At 38.1% G+C, this 13239-nt stretch overlaps 1 protein-coding gene across 3 annotated transcripts in view; it reads left to right on the forward strand.

Annotated features, from left to right (window-relative positions):
• TPPP (tubulin polymerization promoting protein) overlaps positions 1-13239 on the forward strand; it is a 67681-nt gene that overhangs the window by 18341 nt on the left and 36101 nt on the right. For all 3 annotated transcript variants that reach the window (XM_021385378.1, XM_021385380.1, XM_021385381.1), the window contains one exon: positions 694-1008. In XM_021385378.1, the coding sequence (XP_021241053.1) occupies positions 698-1008 (311 nt within the window). In that variant the 5' untranslated portion in view covers positions 694-697. The remainder of the gene's footprint in view (positions 1-693; positions 1009-13239) is intronic.

The following is a 13239-nucleotide window of genomic DNA, read 5'->3' on the forward strand; positions in this document are numbered from 1 at the left end:
TGAGCAGATGTATACATGTAGTTGTTGGGACAGGCACAGGATGCACCCTGTCCATAGGCTTTTCAGGGCCTCTTACTTTTCCCAAGCAAATAGTGGATGGGCAGAAGGCACATTCCTTCTCAGTGCTCCTGCATTCTGGACATATTAATTCTAAAGGAATTTTATAGCTACAGTTCTCTGGGCAAGAACTTGAGAAATAACTGGAGAGTTTCGTCCAAGAATTTCTGAGGAAACCTTAGTTGTTATCCCTTTAAAACATGAGTATTTTTGCTCCCTTTTTAATTAAAAATGAAAAAGCCGAGGACTAGAAGATAAAGGACTGTTTATTTTCTGTTTAAAAACAATATGGATAGTAATGCCTGTAATGTAGAAGTCATACTCTTATTCAAGTGTACAGACCAACTGTGATGAATTCATGTTGTCATTAAAATTCATCTTGTCATTAAAAAAAAAGAAGCAAACAATAAGTATTCTCTTGTTGTCTGCTGTAAAGATGGTGAAACTAGGTTTGTGCCCTGTTTTGGAATGTCATTTTCCTACTTCAGTTGTTTTGTGGAGGGCACTGAGTTCTCATGATCTTCATGGACCGCTTACTCTTACGTTATGACATGTCAGACTGTAGCCTGTAGTTTAATAGGAAGTAAGCTCTATTGCAAATTAAGGTAACAAAGTTTATCTTCCTCTTCCTTGTAGCACAATGGCTGACAATAAGGCAAAGTCGACCAAACCTGCAAACAAGACTCCTCCAAGGTCTCCTTCAGATCCAACAAAGGACCGAGCTGCAAAACGATTATCCTGTGATTCAAATAGCTCCCATGAGGGAGCTATGGCAGGAGAAATAAGTGCTCTGGAAGAGGCCTTTAGAAAATTTGCTATCCATGGTGATACAAGAGCCACAGGGAAAGAAATGCATGGGAAGAACTGGTCTAAGCTGTGTAAGGACTGTCAGGTGATAGATGGGAAGAATGTGACAATCACAGATGTTGACATTGTCTTCAGTAAAATCAAGTAAGTTCCTTTCTGCTATTGTTTCTTTGTCTCTCCAATATGTTTTATGGATAACCATCTAAATTTATCTTTGGTTCCTCAAAGACCTTGTGAGCCACTATGCCTTTGTCACAGTTAATCTATTTAAATGTTCCTTAGTGAAGTTGTTGCTTTCAGTTTCTGCCTGCTGCTTTAAACTGACTTCAGCATAACAGGTGTTGAAGAGTAATGCAGTGCAGAGAGATGGAATAACCTGTATCTGTCTTGAATATGTCCTAACAAACACTTTTTTTTTTTTTACTACAGTAAATGCTGTGAATGTTTCCTGAATAATATCTGAACGAAGTCAGGATGCAGTCTTGCATCTTGACAAAACTCAGCCTCAAAGAAGTGAGGCTGAGGTGGAATATATACTAAGCCCTTTTTCCATACATAATCTTGATGTCCAACAAAACAGCTGCTTGTATTTAAAGTGTAGGGTACTGGTAACACCAGACTGGCTATTTTTTTTCTTTACTTTATGATGTATGATGCTGGCATTTTTTTTTAAATTTCTTTAGCTTTTGTCAACTTTAATTCTCTTTCATTACAGGAAATAAAAAAAAACATCTTGATACTAATTCCTCATATTGGCGTCTGGGCAAGTTAATGATAGGGCAACTATGTGATAATTAGCTGATTTAAAGTAATATCTGTTGTGATACTTGCTAGGGTAAATTGAATCCAGTTCCATTATGCAGGAGTCAGGTGGCAGGGACTTAGGGCTGAAGAATAATGTTCACTGCATCACATTGCTATTGTTCAGCAGTCTCTGCTTGGCTCAGGGTTTCTTGTCTGCTTCTGTGGAGTGTGCCTGTTCACCATTTTCTCAGATTACTGTTAAGAGTTGACATTTCAGAAGAGATATGCTATCTTTCCTCTCTCCCTCCATTACTTAGTAGTTGGAATACTTTTGCGTTTGTTGCAGTTATCTTAATTGTTTATTAGTTACTTACTCTTTCCTTATTTGTGTATATTTTAAAACTACTTTTCTTTTGTTTCAGATTTAACCCTAAGCTAAAGGTTAACGATAGATTTGGAGTGCATCAAGAAAGGCCTACTCACTACATAACTCCTTACTTATTTTACAATGAGCTATTTCGAAACAGAGCATTAGGGGTTTTTTTGGTGTCATTTTTGTTTGGCAATTCAGGTTTTATTTTATTTTTTTAGCATCCTTGTTGAACAAAAAAACATTCCATGCCGTAAAAGAATTTCCAGCACCTCAGAAAACTGCAGTGTACTGCTCCCATGCCAAATGAAAGAGTTAAGTTTTTGGGTATCTGAAGGCTCTGTACTTCGCTGCTGCTTTTATGTTCACCAGCTACGCTCTTATCTCACAGGACAGACAGACTTTGACCCGTGATTCTGATTGCCATCCATAGAGTTTCACTGAGACGATATTGGTGGCTATTGGAAGTAGGCCAGGGAACACAGTCCATATACTAGAAGAAATGTTTTGTTGTATAAAATGACATTTGCATCTAGCCAAACAAATTTTCTGTCAGGTCTTTGGGAAATGAGTGCGTTTAGCAGAGTTTGCTTTCTAGCCAGCAATGCTTGTAGTGAACGACAATGGCAAGTTTTGTTAGAATACTAAAAAATAAGTACTATCTCTATGTATAATATCCCTGTTTGTCATCTTGCTAACTTTCTCAGGATTGATTTATTGTTCTGCTACAGATGCTTTATTTATTTTTAATTTTTTAGCTTAACTGTTACAGTTGAAAAGAAAGTTAAGTTCTTCTATGAGAAGAAAACATTTTACAGATTACTGGGCATGAAATTTTAATGACAGGACCAGAAATATTTTTTCACTTTTTTTTTTGTAATAACTTCAGCTCAGGTTTTCTGGTAAAATGTGGAGTTTAATATACATATTTTAGTTTTCTCCAAGAATTCTCTCCAAGAATTCCTTTTTCCATTTACCATCTGAATTGTATATTGACATCTGTCCTTTGTATTTGATATGTTAAGAGTGGTAATGCATTCTGGGTATACCGAGCTTAGTGACATACAACTTGCAGATACGCAGTAACATTTAGAAATGAATGGTTTTCATGGGAATGGGAATTCCATGATTATCTTTTTAGTAGCTGAAACGATTGCCTGCCTTCTTGGAATTTTTGTGTATTAACTGACTTGTTTCTTTTATGCAACTCTTCTAGAGTTGCAAAAGTTTATTGGTCATGCTTCTTTTAGTGTGCTTGCAAGATGGGTTGAGTGAATCTTACTGCCTTAGAGAAAGCAATCTCATTGGTGACACAGGATAAGGGCACAGAAATGTTCTGCATTTGGTATGAAAAATGTCTGTGTTCTTGTTAATCCTGCAAGACTGTGAGACACAACAGAACAGTCTAAGAACTTGACGGTTTTTTATATTAAGGAAAGCAGAATATCTAATAATAGGTGTTACTGATCTCTGACCAGCACTCTGGCATGTTGTTGTAGGAACTTAAATTTCTTTGTTGAGGTCAACAACTGCTCTCAGGAATGTGGTATGTTAGCGATGCCATACACATACTTCATTTGTTGTATGTAGTTAATATGGTAATAGCCATGATATAAATGTCTCTGCTGTTATTTTAGAAGTGTTATCACTCAGTACTACAAGAGAACACTTTAAGCACTGCCATAAAACTGTTAATTCTATGATATTATTAGACAGAAAAATCAAAATATTTCTGTTTATACTGACATGTTACTATGGTTGCAGGCAGGCCTGGGTGACATCAGGGCTTGGATCCATTATGAACATTTATTTAGGTAGTTGTCTCCATGGAAACATTTGTTTGTTTTGATGTTACTATGTGTTAAATCTTAAACAAATTTTTGCAGTTCTATACAGGATTGTTATTGAAAGCTAGTTAATCTACAGAAGCTTTACAAATATACCATACTCTCCACCCTTTAAAAATATTTTTGGTAAAAGATCAAGTGAAAGCATAATTGTCCTCTTAGATTCCATTAATAGTTTCGTATGTTGCTTTGACATGTTTTCTTGTTGCTGAGGAAGCCATGTGTTCTAAAGGCCAGAAAATGCTCCTCCATCTTTTTGAGAAAGGAAGTTTTTGTTCCCATGGAGAATCTTCACAACAATTTTCGTGTGCCCTGAACAGTTCCACTCATACTCTATATATAGTACATCTTGCAGAGTCAGCTGTTTAGCCTAGTTCCCACACTCTGGATCTGTCAAGTCCCTACAGGAGTGCTTCCACCTGAGATCAGCTTGGACTTAGTTCAGCAGTAGTTAACCATTGCTACAAGACTGTGAAAGAATTAAAATCAGTGTTTTCACTAAGAAGCAGGGAAGATTGTGTTCCTGTTTTCCTTATTTGTCAATACTCCAAAAGCAATGCCTCCTACTTATTTCCGTGGACACTGTAACACGTACAAAGAGTGCAGTAACACTATTTGATAGAGCAAATCCTCGGTTACAAAACACTATTTTTCAACATAGTCACCACTGTTAGCTATACATTTGTCCCAACAGTGAAAAAGAGCCTGTATGCTGTGCTTGTGAAAGTCTGCACCAGCAGAGGTGACCCACACTTTCACAGCTGCTATGTTGACATCATTGCCCATGCAGTCCATCTTTCATCGACGCAACAGTTGGAAGGTGCCAAATCCAGACTATATGGTGAGTGTGGTAGGACAGTCCAGCCAGGGTAGGCAGTGTGCTCTACAGTCTTCAAACTGGTATGGGGCCCATCATTACTGTATTGCAAGAGAGAGGTTTTCCTCTTCTTTGGACTGACTGTGGAAGTTCAAAGCCTTCAGCTTAGTCAGTGTTGCAATGTAGCAGTCAGAGTTGATGGTTTATCTGGCTTCCTGGAAATCCAGAAAGATCACCCCTTCCCTATACCTGAACTCCAGCCAAACTGTTTAAGTCTTTAGTATCATGGTGAATATTTTAGTTTTACGCTGTTACTCTCCTTTCATGATTGTGGCACAAGTTTCTGGTGATGCTTCTAAACCTTTGATGGCAAAGTTGAGATAGAGGTCCTGTTGAATCCAGAAGATTCGTGCTCGCTTAACTGCATCAATAAAGTTTTCCTGCTGCAAACAGACCAAGCCTATGCAGCAGCATAACTTTCAATAGATGCATTTTTCTCCTGCATATGGCTGTATTATTCTGCCTTATTATTACGTTCTTCTTTTTTTTTTGTGTGTGTGTGTGTACCTTTGCTGCCTTTTTAACTGTCGTTCCCTTTTGTTCCAGTGATTCTGTTTCTTAAGCGTATTTGTTGTTTTAGATCAAAACTGTGAATTGAATGTTTAGCTCTTTGCAGTTCTTGCTCTATAAACTGGTCTTTAGTTTGTCTGTTATCTTGAGATTGAAAGGCAAAATTTGCCAGAGTTAGTAGAGGTGACATAAGAAAGAAAGGGAGAAAGATCTTGGCCTTTTGTTAGTCTTGTCAGGGTTTAAAAGCCTACAGCTTTAATTTTCTGTGTTTGGTCTGAGGGCTGTTGCTCTTCCAGGGAAAGGAGATCTTCTGGGGATTGTCACTAAGGCTTTCTAATTGGACCTCCTTCTAGGACAGGATTTGGACACTAAGCTCAGAAAAATCATGTGTTCTCAAGAAGTTAGGCGAATCTTTTCCTTTATAATCTGTGGGTATGTGTACTTCCTAAGGCTTTCTGGAGTGATTCTCAACAGGCGTAAAAGTACAAGACTCTAGAAGAGGAATAAGCCACCATAATCTAATGAGAAGAATTAATTCTGTTGACTCTTCGTCTCTGCTGACACAGCAGAGCATTGTACCACTTAGTGCCATTTGTGATTATGAGCACCAGCAGCTGCAGAGCAGTGGTGATATTTGGCACCAGGCTGTGACTCCTATGACACATGACAGCACTAGCTTCATGGCCCAGATGTCTTGAGTCTTTATTCTGTGCCCTTCAGCTGAAAATGTTGTTTAAAAAAAAGATAGTAAACTAATGACTGAAGCAATTGTGCTGATAGTGGCTGTATTATTTATGCTGTGCAAAAGATAGGACTGATAGTTTTTATCTCATAACAAAGACATTTTGTTTTTCTGTCAGCCAACAACAGACATACAGTGACACTGTAACATGGTAGTAGTTCATTCACCACAACTGAAAAATCAGTATAAGAAAACAAGATAGATCTGTGTTTAGTGATGGGAGTTCATTATACAAGATCTCCAGGTATACTCATTACAGTATACCAGTTAACACTGGATTTGTCTGTTTCCTGATATTTGAAGTGTTTGTTACTCAGTGTGGAGTGTTGTTTGTTGAGCTTTTGAAGGGAACTGACAACACTGGAATTGTGAGGTTACTTGACTTGAAAGACCCAGGGCAGTGTGGGATTGATATGAGAAGCTACTGAAGTAAGGACCTGTAGAGGAGACGGTAGGCAGCTTGGACTCATTATCAGATACAGTCTGTATTTAACTAAAAAAATATGTTCAAGTCTGCAGCAATGAGGCTCTGTGCTGTGGGATAGGTGGAGTGGTGACTACACTGTTTACTATCCTATCCAATCACTTTCCCCAAGATAATTTGTGGTACTGGGAGAACTTAATTAAACCTGTTTTGATACTCCTGATGCTCAGTCTGCCATGTATCTGGAAATGAGTCAGTGGGTTGGAAGGACTGCAGGGGGTCTCATTCTCCCCCTGCTGAAATGACCATTAGTTGAACCTCTTTAGCACCCGGGTGGAGTTTGCTAGATCTCTCCCTCACCCACTGAGTTTGTGTGTTATTGCTTAACAGGTCTGCATCGTCTCAGAAGATAAGGAAATCAGCCTGGAAAAGCACTGTCTTGACTTTGCAAGGTGCCCTACTCCAACCACTCTCTTGTTAGTGTGGTGATCTCCTTTTATTTTTCTACCAAGTATTTGGGACATCAACCATTTTGCTTCTCAGTTTACAATAGCACACCAATGTTTTAGTTGTTGCTGAGCAATGTTGTACAGAGCCAAGGATGTTTCAGCTTTTCAGCTTCTCATAGTATCTTGCCAGCAAGGGGGCTTGAGAGGAGCACAAGAAGCTGAGATGGGACGGAACCAGGACAGCTGACGTTAACTGACCAAAGAGATACTCCATACCATATCTCGTCATGGGAAAAACTACTAAAATATGGGGAGTTTGCTGGAGGGGCTGCTGCTGCTTGAGGACTGGCTGGGCATCAGTCAGCGAGTGGTGAACAGATGCTTGTACATCACTTGTTTTGTAAATATATGTATATTATTGTCATTACTGTTATTTCTCTCTTCTTTTTCTGTCTCAGTAAATAGTTTTCTTCTCAGCCTACGAGTTCTACAATTTTTTTTTTTCAGTTATCTCCCCCATCTCACTGTGGACGAGGAGTGTGAGTGAAAGGCTTGTGATGTTTTGCTGTCTGCCGGGTTAGACCACAATAGTAAGCTGATGGATAAGTATAAAATCTAAGAAAACAATGGTAGCTGGACTGGAAGGAGAGGCCGGAGAGATAATCTGGAGCAACAAAGATATACTGTTGATGGAAGAGAATCAGGTCTGGGAATACTTGAGCTAACTGGATAATAATTCCATATGCCATGATGGGATGTACTTAGGAGTTCTGAGAGAATGGGCAGGTGCAATTGCTAAGCTACTCTCAATCTTTGACTGATTGTGACAGTTTGGTGAGAAGTGTATGAGGACTGGAACACAGTAAATGTTACTCCTGACTTCAAAAAGGGAAGTGGTTAGCTTCACCTCCTTCCTGGGGAAGATAATGGAGCAGCTGATCCGGGAAGCCATTCCTGGGCAAGTGAACAACAAGAATATCATCAGGAGCAGTCAGCATCCATTCACCCAAGGAGAAGTCAGCTTGACCAACTCAAAAGGCTTCTACAGTGAAATGTCTGACCTGGTAGATAAGGGCAGAACAGCAAATGTTGTCTGTCTCTATAAGGCCTTTGAAACACTGTCTCCCGTATGATCCTTGCAAACAAGCTGTTGGTGTATGAGCTGGATGTGTACAGTGAGGAGGATCAAAAACTGGTTGAACATTTGGGCCCAGAGGGTGATGATCAGTGGAGTGGAGTCTAGTTAGGAGTCAGTAACTAGTGGTGTACCCTGCCGATGAATACAGGGTCCAGTCCTGTTCCACATATTTGTTAATGATATGAATGACAGGGCAGAGTGTACTGGGAGAAGGTCTGCAGATGATGCAAAACTGGAAAGAGTAGCTAATACACTAGAGGGTCATGCTACCATCCAGAGGGACCTTGACAGAATGGAGAAGTGTGCTGACAGGAGTCTCAAGCAATTTGGTAAGCAGAAGTGCAAAATTCTGCACTTGAGAAGTAGCAACCTACTAATATATGCCAGGGACCAATGAACTGGAAAGCAGATCTGCATTAAAGGCCCTGATGTCCACCTGTTCTGGTTGAGCATGGGCCAACCAGTGTGCCCTTGCTGAAAGGAAGGCTGCAAGGGTATCCTGGGCTGCATTAGGCAAAGTGTTAGCAGCAAGCTGAGAGAAGTTACACTTCCCTCTGCATGGCCCTGGTGAGGCCATAGTAGCAGTACTATGTCCAGTTCTAGGCTCTGCGGTACGAGAGTGACATGGACATACTGAAGTGCCACAATGAGGATAAAGGGACTGGAGCATCTCTCCTCCAAGGAAAAGCTGAGGGAGCTAGGACTATTCGGCCTAGAGAATAGAATTTGTCTTCTGTTTATTCATTGATCTAGGTGGAAGCAGCAATGGTGTACAAATATGTATGGATTTAGTGTGCTGGGCTGTTTTTTTTTTTAATTTATTGTCACCACAGTGTAGCATCAGCTTACTGAAAAATGTAAAATGTTACCCTATTTGTATTGAGCTACTTTTTTCATTATGCTTCAGTTTCAGGTTAACTTGTTCCGTAAAAATATTTCAATGTGTTTTGTATTTCGCCATTCTTTTTTTGAGATAAGGTCACACTGAAGCTATTAGGAAAAGTGAGCTGAGCAAAACTGTGTTCTCAACGTAGACTTTGTCTTCTGACATTTATTTGAACACCAAACCTTAGAGAATCAATTTTCAGCATCTCTTAGCTGATTACAGTTATGCATACATGGTCTTCAAAAATACTGAAAATACTGAAAAATACTGAAAATACTTTAGTTGGTTTAGTTCACCAACTAAAACTTTTTTTTAAAACCTGTGCTTGCATACGTAGTATTCCAGATGAATACTATATATTCTATATAATCTGAGCTATAAACTGTCTGCCAAATAATCACAAGAGGAAGTGAGAATCTGGAGACCACTTGAGAAAGTTTGAATTTGGTATATAGATTACCTTTTGCTCTTAGTTTTTGTCATGTGAAGAGGACTGAAAAAATGTTTGAATAAAGGCATGCTAGATGTCTTTGAAAATAGCTCTCAAAACACCTCTTTAAGTTCAGTTTATTTCCTAATTTCTTATATCCGTAAGGATTAGGTTGGACTCATAGATTTCCTGTTTTGTTCCTCATTTCCTGTTTTTCTCAAACCTTTTTTTCTGAATGATAGGCAAATACTTTTTCCACATTTTTTTTATGCATTTGCGTGGAGTAAGCAAACCAGGTTTGTTCCTGGTTGGAGTAACTTATGTTTCTGCCAGCTCATAGATAATTGAACAGTGCTGTATCCAAAGCAAGAACATGTTTTAAAGTGTTGAAACACTGATTGTCTATATCTCAAATGTATGCTTTACAAAAAATGTATATATTGTCACCAAAGCAATATTTTGCACATCTAGATGCTTATAGGTTTCCCGTTGTCTGTTTTCAAATCATATAGTTTTTTTTCAGGTGATTTTCTTCTGGATATCTCTTCAAATATTCTTCTACTCTAATCGTAGACAGTTTGAGAGACTGTTTTGGCCTCAGTCTACCTGTTCCCTTGATTTCTGTTCTGTAAAACGGGAATGACTGCTGGCAGAAAAATTGCATTAGTAAATTTAAGTCTCTTACTGCTCTTTTAGAACACATGAAGACAAGAGGGAGTTGGGGAGCAGGGAAGGTTTGTGAACATTAGAGTTGCAGGGAAATTCAAATCTAAATGGATTTCTCCTAAGGTGGGAAGGTTGGAGACAATTTTTTTTTTCCAGAGCTTTCATGTGACCCCCACCACCCCCACCCAGTTCTCCCTTTTGTGTGGGAGGCTAATTCTCCAGAAGGGGAGATGTGCAGTTTCTTCCTTATTTTGGGTTATGTATCTTGTTTTGTTGGAGGGAGAAATTGGGGTATTTCTACTGTGTATATATGTGCTCTCTGGAGTCTCCTTTCTTGAAGCAAATGGTTTAGCTCTGAGCAGTTGATTATGCCTGACAGGTTCATTGTGGGTTTTTCTGCATATGACCTCTGCAAATGGACTGCCATTGTATTTAGTTTTTCTTCCTCTGCTTGATGTATTGTTCTTAATTTCACACCTTTCTTTTTCTATCTGTGGCCAGTGATTCCCACAGACTAGATAATGCTCTCAGTTAAAGCCAGTTGCGTATTCTCAGTATTACCATTTACTCACGTAGCCAGCAGAAAATGCTTGCACAAATCAACATATGTCTAGATTTTCTGCTTCTGTCTTCCAACTTATTAAAACAACCCCACCGACATCCATGCACTTTTACTTACCTGAGCATATCTTACCCTTCACTAGATTTCACTGCTGTTGAGCTTTTATTGGAATCAGAAATTGCTTTTATGCTTCTATAAGATTTGACATGATGAAATTCCAATCTCATGAAATCCTTTGAAAAATTGGAGTGTTGCTGTTGTATATTAATCTGGTAACAATATTTTCTTATTTGGACAATCTGATAAAATTCTGTTGTTTCTCAGCCCTGTGTTGTTAAACTCTAGAGGCAAATTCCACCTAGGATTAGATGAGACTGATGCTCTGGCTTCCATAGCAGCATTTTTCTGTGTTGTTTAATGTTTAAATTATGTTTCAAAAATAAGAGGGACTTTAATGTATAGTATTAAATACATTTTTTTTCTCTATGTAAAAAAACAAAACAAAAAACCCTTCAAATTAATGACCATGAAATGTGAGTAAACTTATTCTATCTTGGCAATATGATCACTAAGAAACAGCTGCTGTGCCTGAGTAACAGGTGAATGTGAATTAAAGGATGCTTTTTGCATCCAATGCATCCATTCTTTTCCATTTATTTTAATTTTCTTCAGTTGGTGAGGTTTTTTTTTGTTTATTCTGAACAGTAGTTTCTGAATTAGAGTGGGAATTTTGTCAAAGACCTCAGTGCAAACGGAGAAGAATGCCTAGAATACAATAAGAACAAGCAATAAAATGTTCAAATTGCACTTGTAATTTTACTTGAACTTTATAGTGATTTAAAAACATATCTCTGTAACACTTTCATCCACCCGCCCTTCACCTTGCCATCATGTGAATTGGCCAAACATATTTGAAAAGTACTGTTTTTGTAGAAATAAAGATCCTATCTGGTAATTTAAAAAATTTCTCATAATGCTAGACCTTGCAAAAAGATGGAACTAGGCTTTTTTGCTGAAATAGCACAAAAGCTTGGGGAAAACAAAACAAAACAAAATTCCAGGAAAGTTGGTAGCGCAGGAAAGTTTCTCTTCATGAAATTTCAAGTAATACTTAAGAGAAGAAAGACACTTGGATGATACGTTGCTAGGAAAAATCTTGGATATTCACTGTTGTTGCATAGTAATGAGTTAGATTTGGTTCTTATTCTCTTACCTGCATGATGGTTTACTTTGAAGGTCTTAATGAAACCATAATTTAAGCTCTAATGTCTTGAGACTTAATGATTTAAGAGCTTACTGTGTTAAGTCCTGTTTAATAATGCCATTTTCTTTGAGTTCATGTAATTGTGTTCGAATTTTGTCTCAATGAAATAAGATGTTGTATCATGTAATCATGCAACATCTAGTCCTTAGTGAGATACTTTTTTCTCTGAGTTTCATTAATACACATAGCACTGTCTTTTTTAAATACGTGATTCCTATTTGGAGTCTTGTTTTTTTTTTTTCCCTCTCCTCTTTGAAGTGCCACACAATGTTCTTGGAATTGGTTAACTGCTCTCATCAAAGGTAACTTGTCTTACCTGAATGACAGTGCAGTTAAAACATAAGCCTTGCATATGGAGAGACAGCAGTAAAGAAGGTTACTGTCAGTCAAAATCTGGAAGATGCTGGTGCTAACAGTACAGTTCATCATCCTTGGTCTCTTTTATTTTTTATCTCTGATTTCCATGTACTTACATAAATTCAGGTTAATAAATATGACATAATTCCCACAAAATTGCTAATAATGCAAAAGCTGTCCTTGTGATTCTTTTTGTATTCAGTAATACTAGATTATTTTTATATATATTATTTTTGTATTCAATACTTACAGTTTTGTTTAATTCATTTGGATTAATTGCTTAGGGTCAAATGCATTATCTGTTGCCTAGTGGATGTTTGCCAATGGAGTGGTGTCCTTGCTCAGCTTGTGATGCTAGCTTCCTTTCAGCAGTGCTTGTACAGAACGTATTTTCACAGAATGTATACTGTTCTCCCTTTTAATCAAACATTTTAATGCTGCTGTGGAGACTGAATCAAAGTAAAGCCATCTCCTGTTATTTTCCTGTGACAGGAATGTGTCCACTCACATCAGATTGTTGGTGAGCTCTAGGTGGATGGTTTGTGTAATTCCTACTTTTCCTTTGTGATCAAGAAGTGGGTACATGTGCACTGCAGAACTCTAAAAGAAAGTACAGATCATGTTGATTCTTTGATCTGTCTGGTCAGCTGTAGTATTTTTGCCATAATTCTCTCCACTTCAACAGCAAAAAGAACTTTTGAAGCTATATTGGCTATATAATCTTCCACTCACTGAAAGATGGTGTGCTATTTAAGTGTGATGTGTTGTAATAAGGAAGGAGCTTCTTACCAGTAGGCTGTATAAGCTTGTCATAGCCTGGGGAAGATTCCTGAATGAAATCATTAGGTATTAATAACTATTATTAAATCTTCATCTATCTCTGACTGTTTTCTTTTACTTTTATGAGGCAGACGTAATGAGCTCTGTGACACCAGCATCATGGATTTTTGTATTTCAGATGTGTCTAGAGATGTCCCTGGCAGCTCTCAAATACTAGGTCAATGCAGTTGCAGTTAAGAAGTTTCTGCTTCCATCTCCTGTGATACGTGTGTGTGTTCTCAGTCTAGTGCATGTCCTTAAGATGACAAGAACCAAAGAGAGCTTTGAAT

Source organism: Numida meleagris, chromosome 2 (genome assembly GCF_002078875.1).
Source record: "Numida meleagris isolate 19003 breed g44 Domestic line chromosome 2, NumMel1.0, whole genome shotgun sequence".
Lineage (NCBI taxonomy): Eukaryota > Metazoa > Chordata > Aves > Galliformes > Numididae > Numida > Numida meleagris.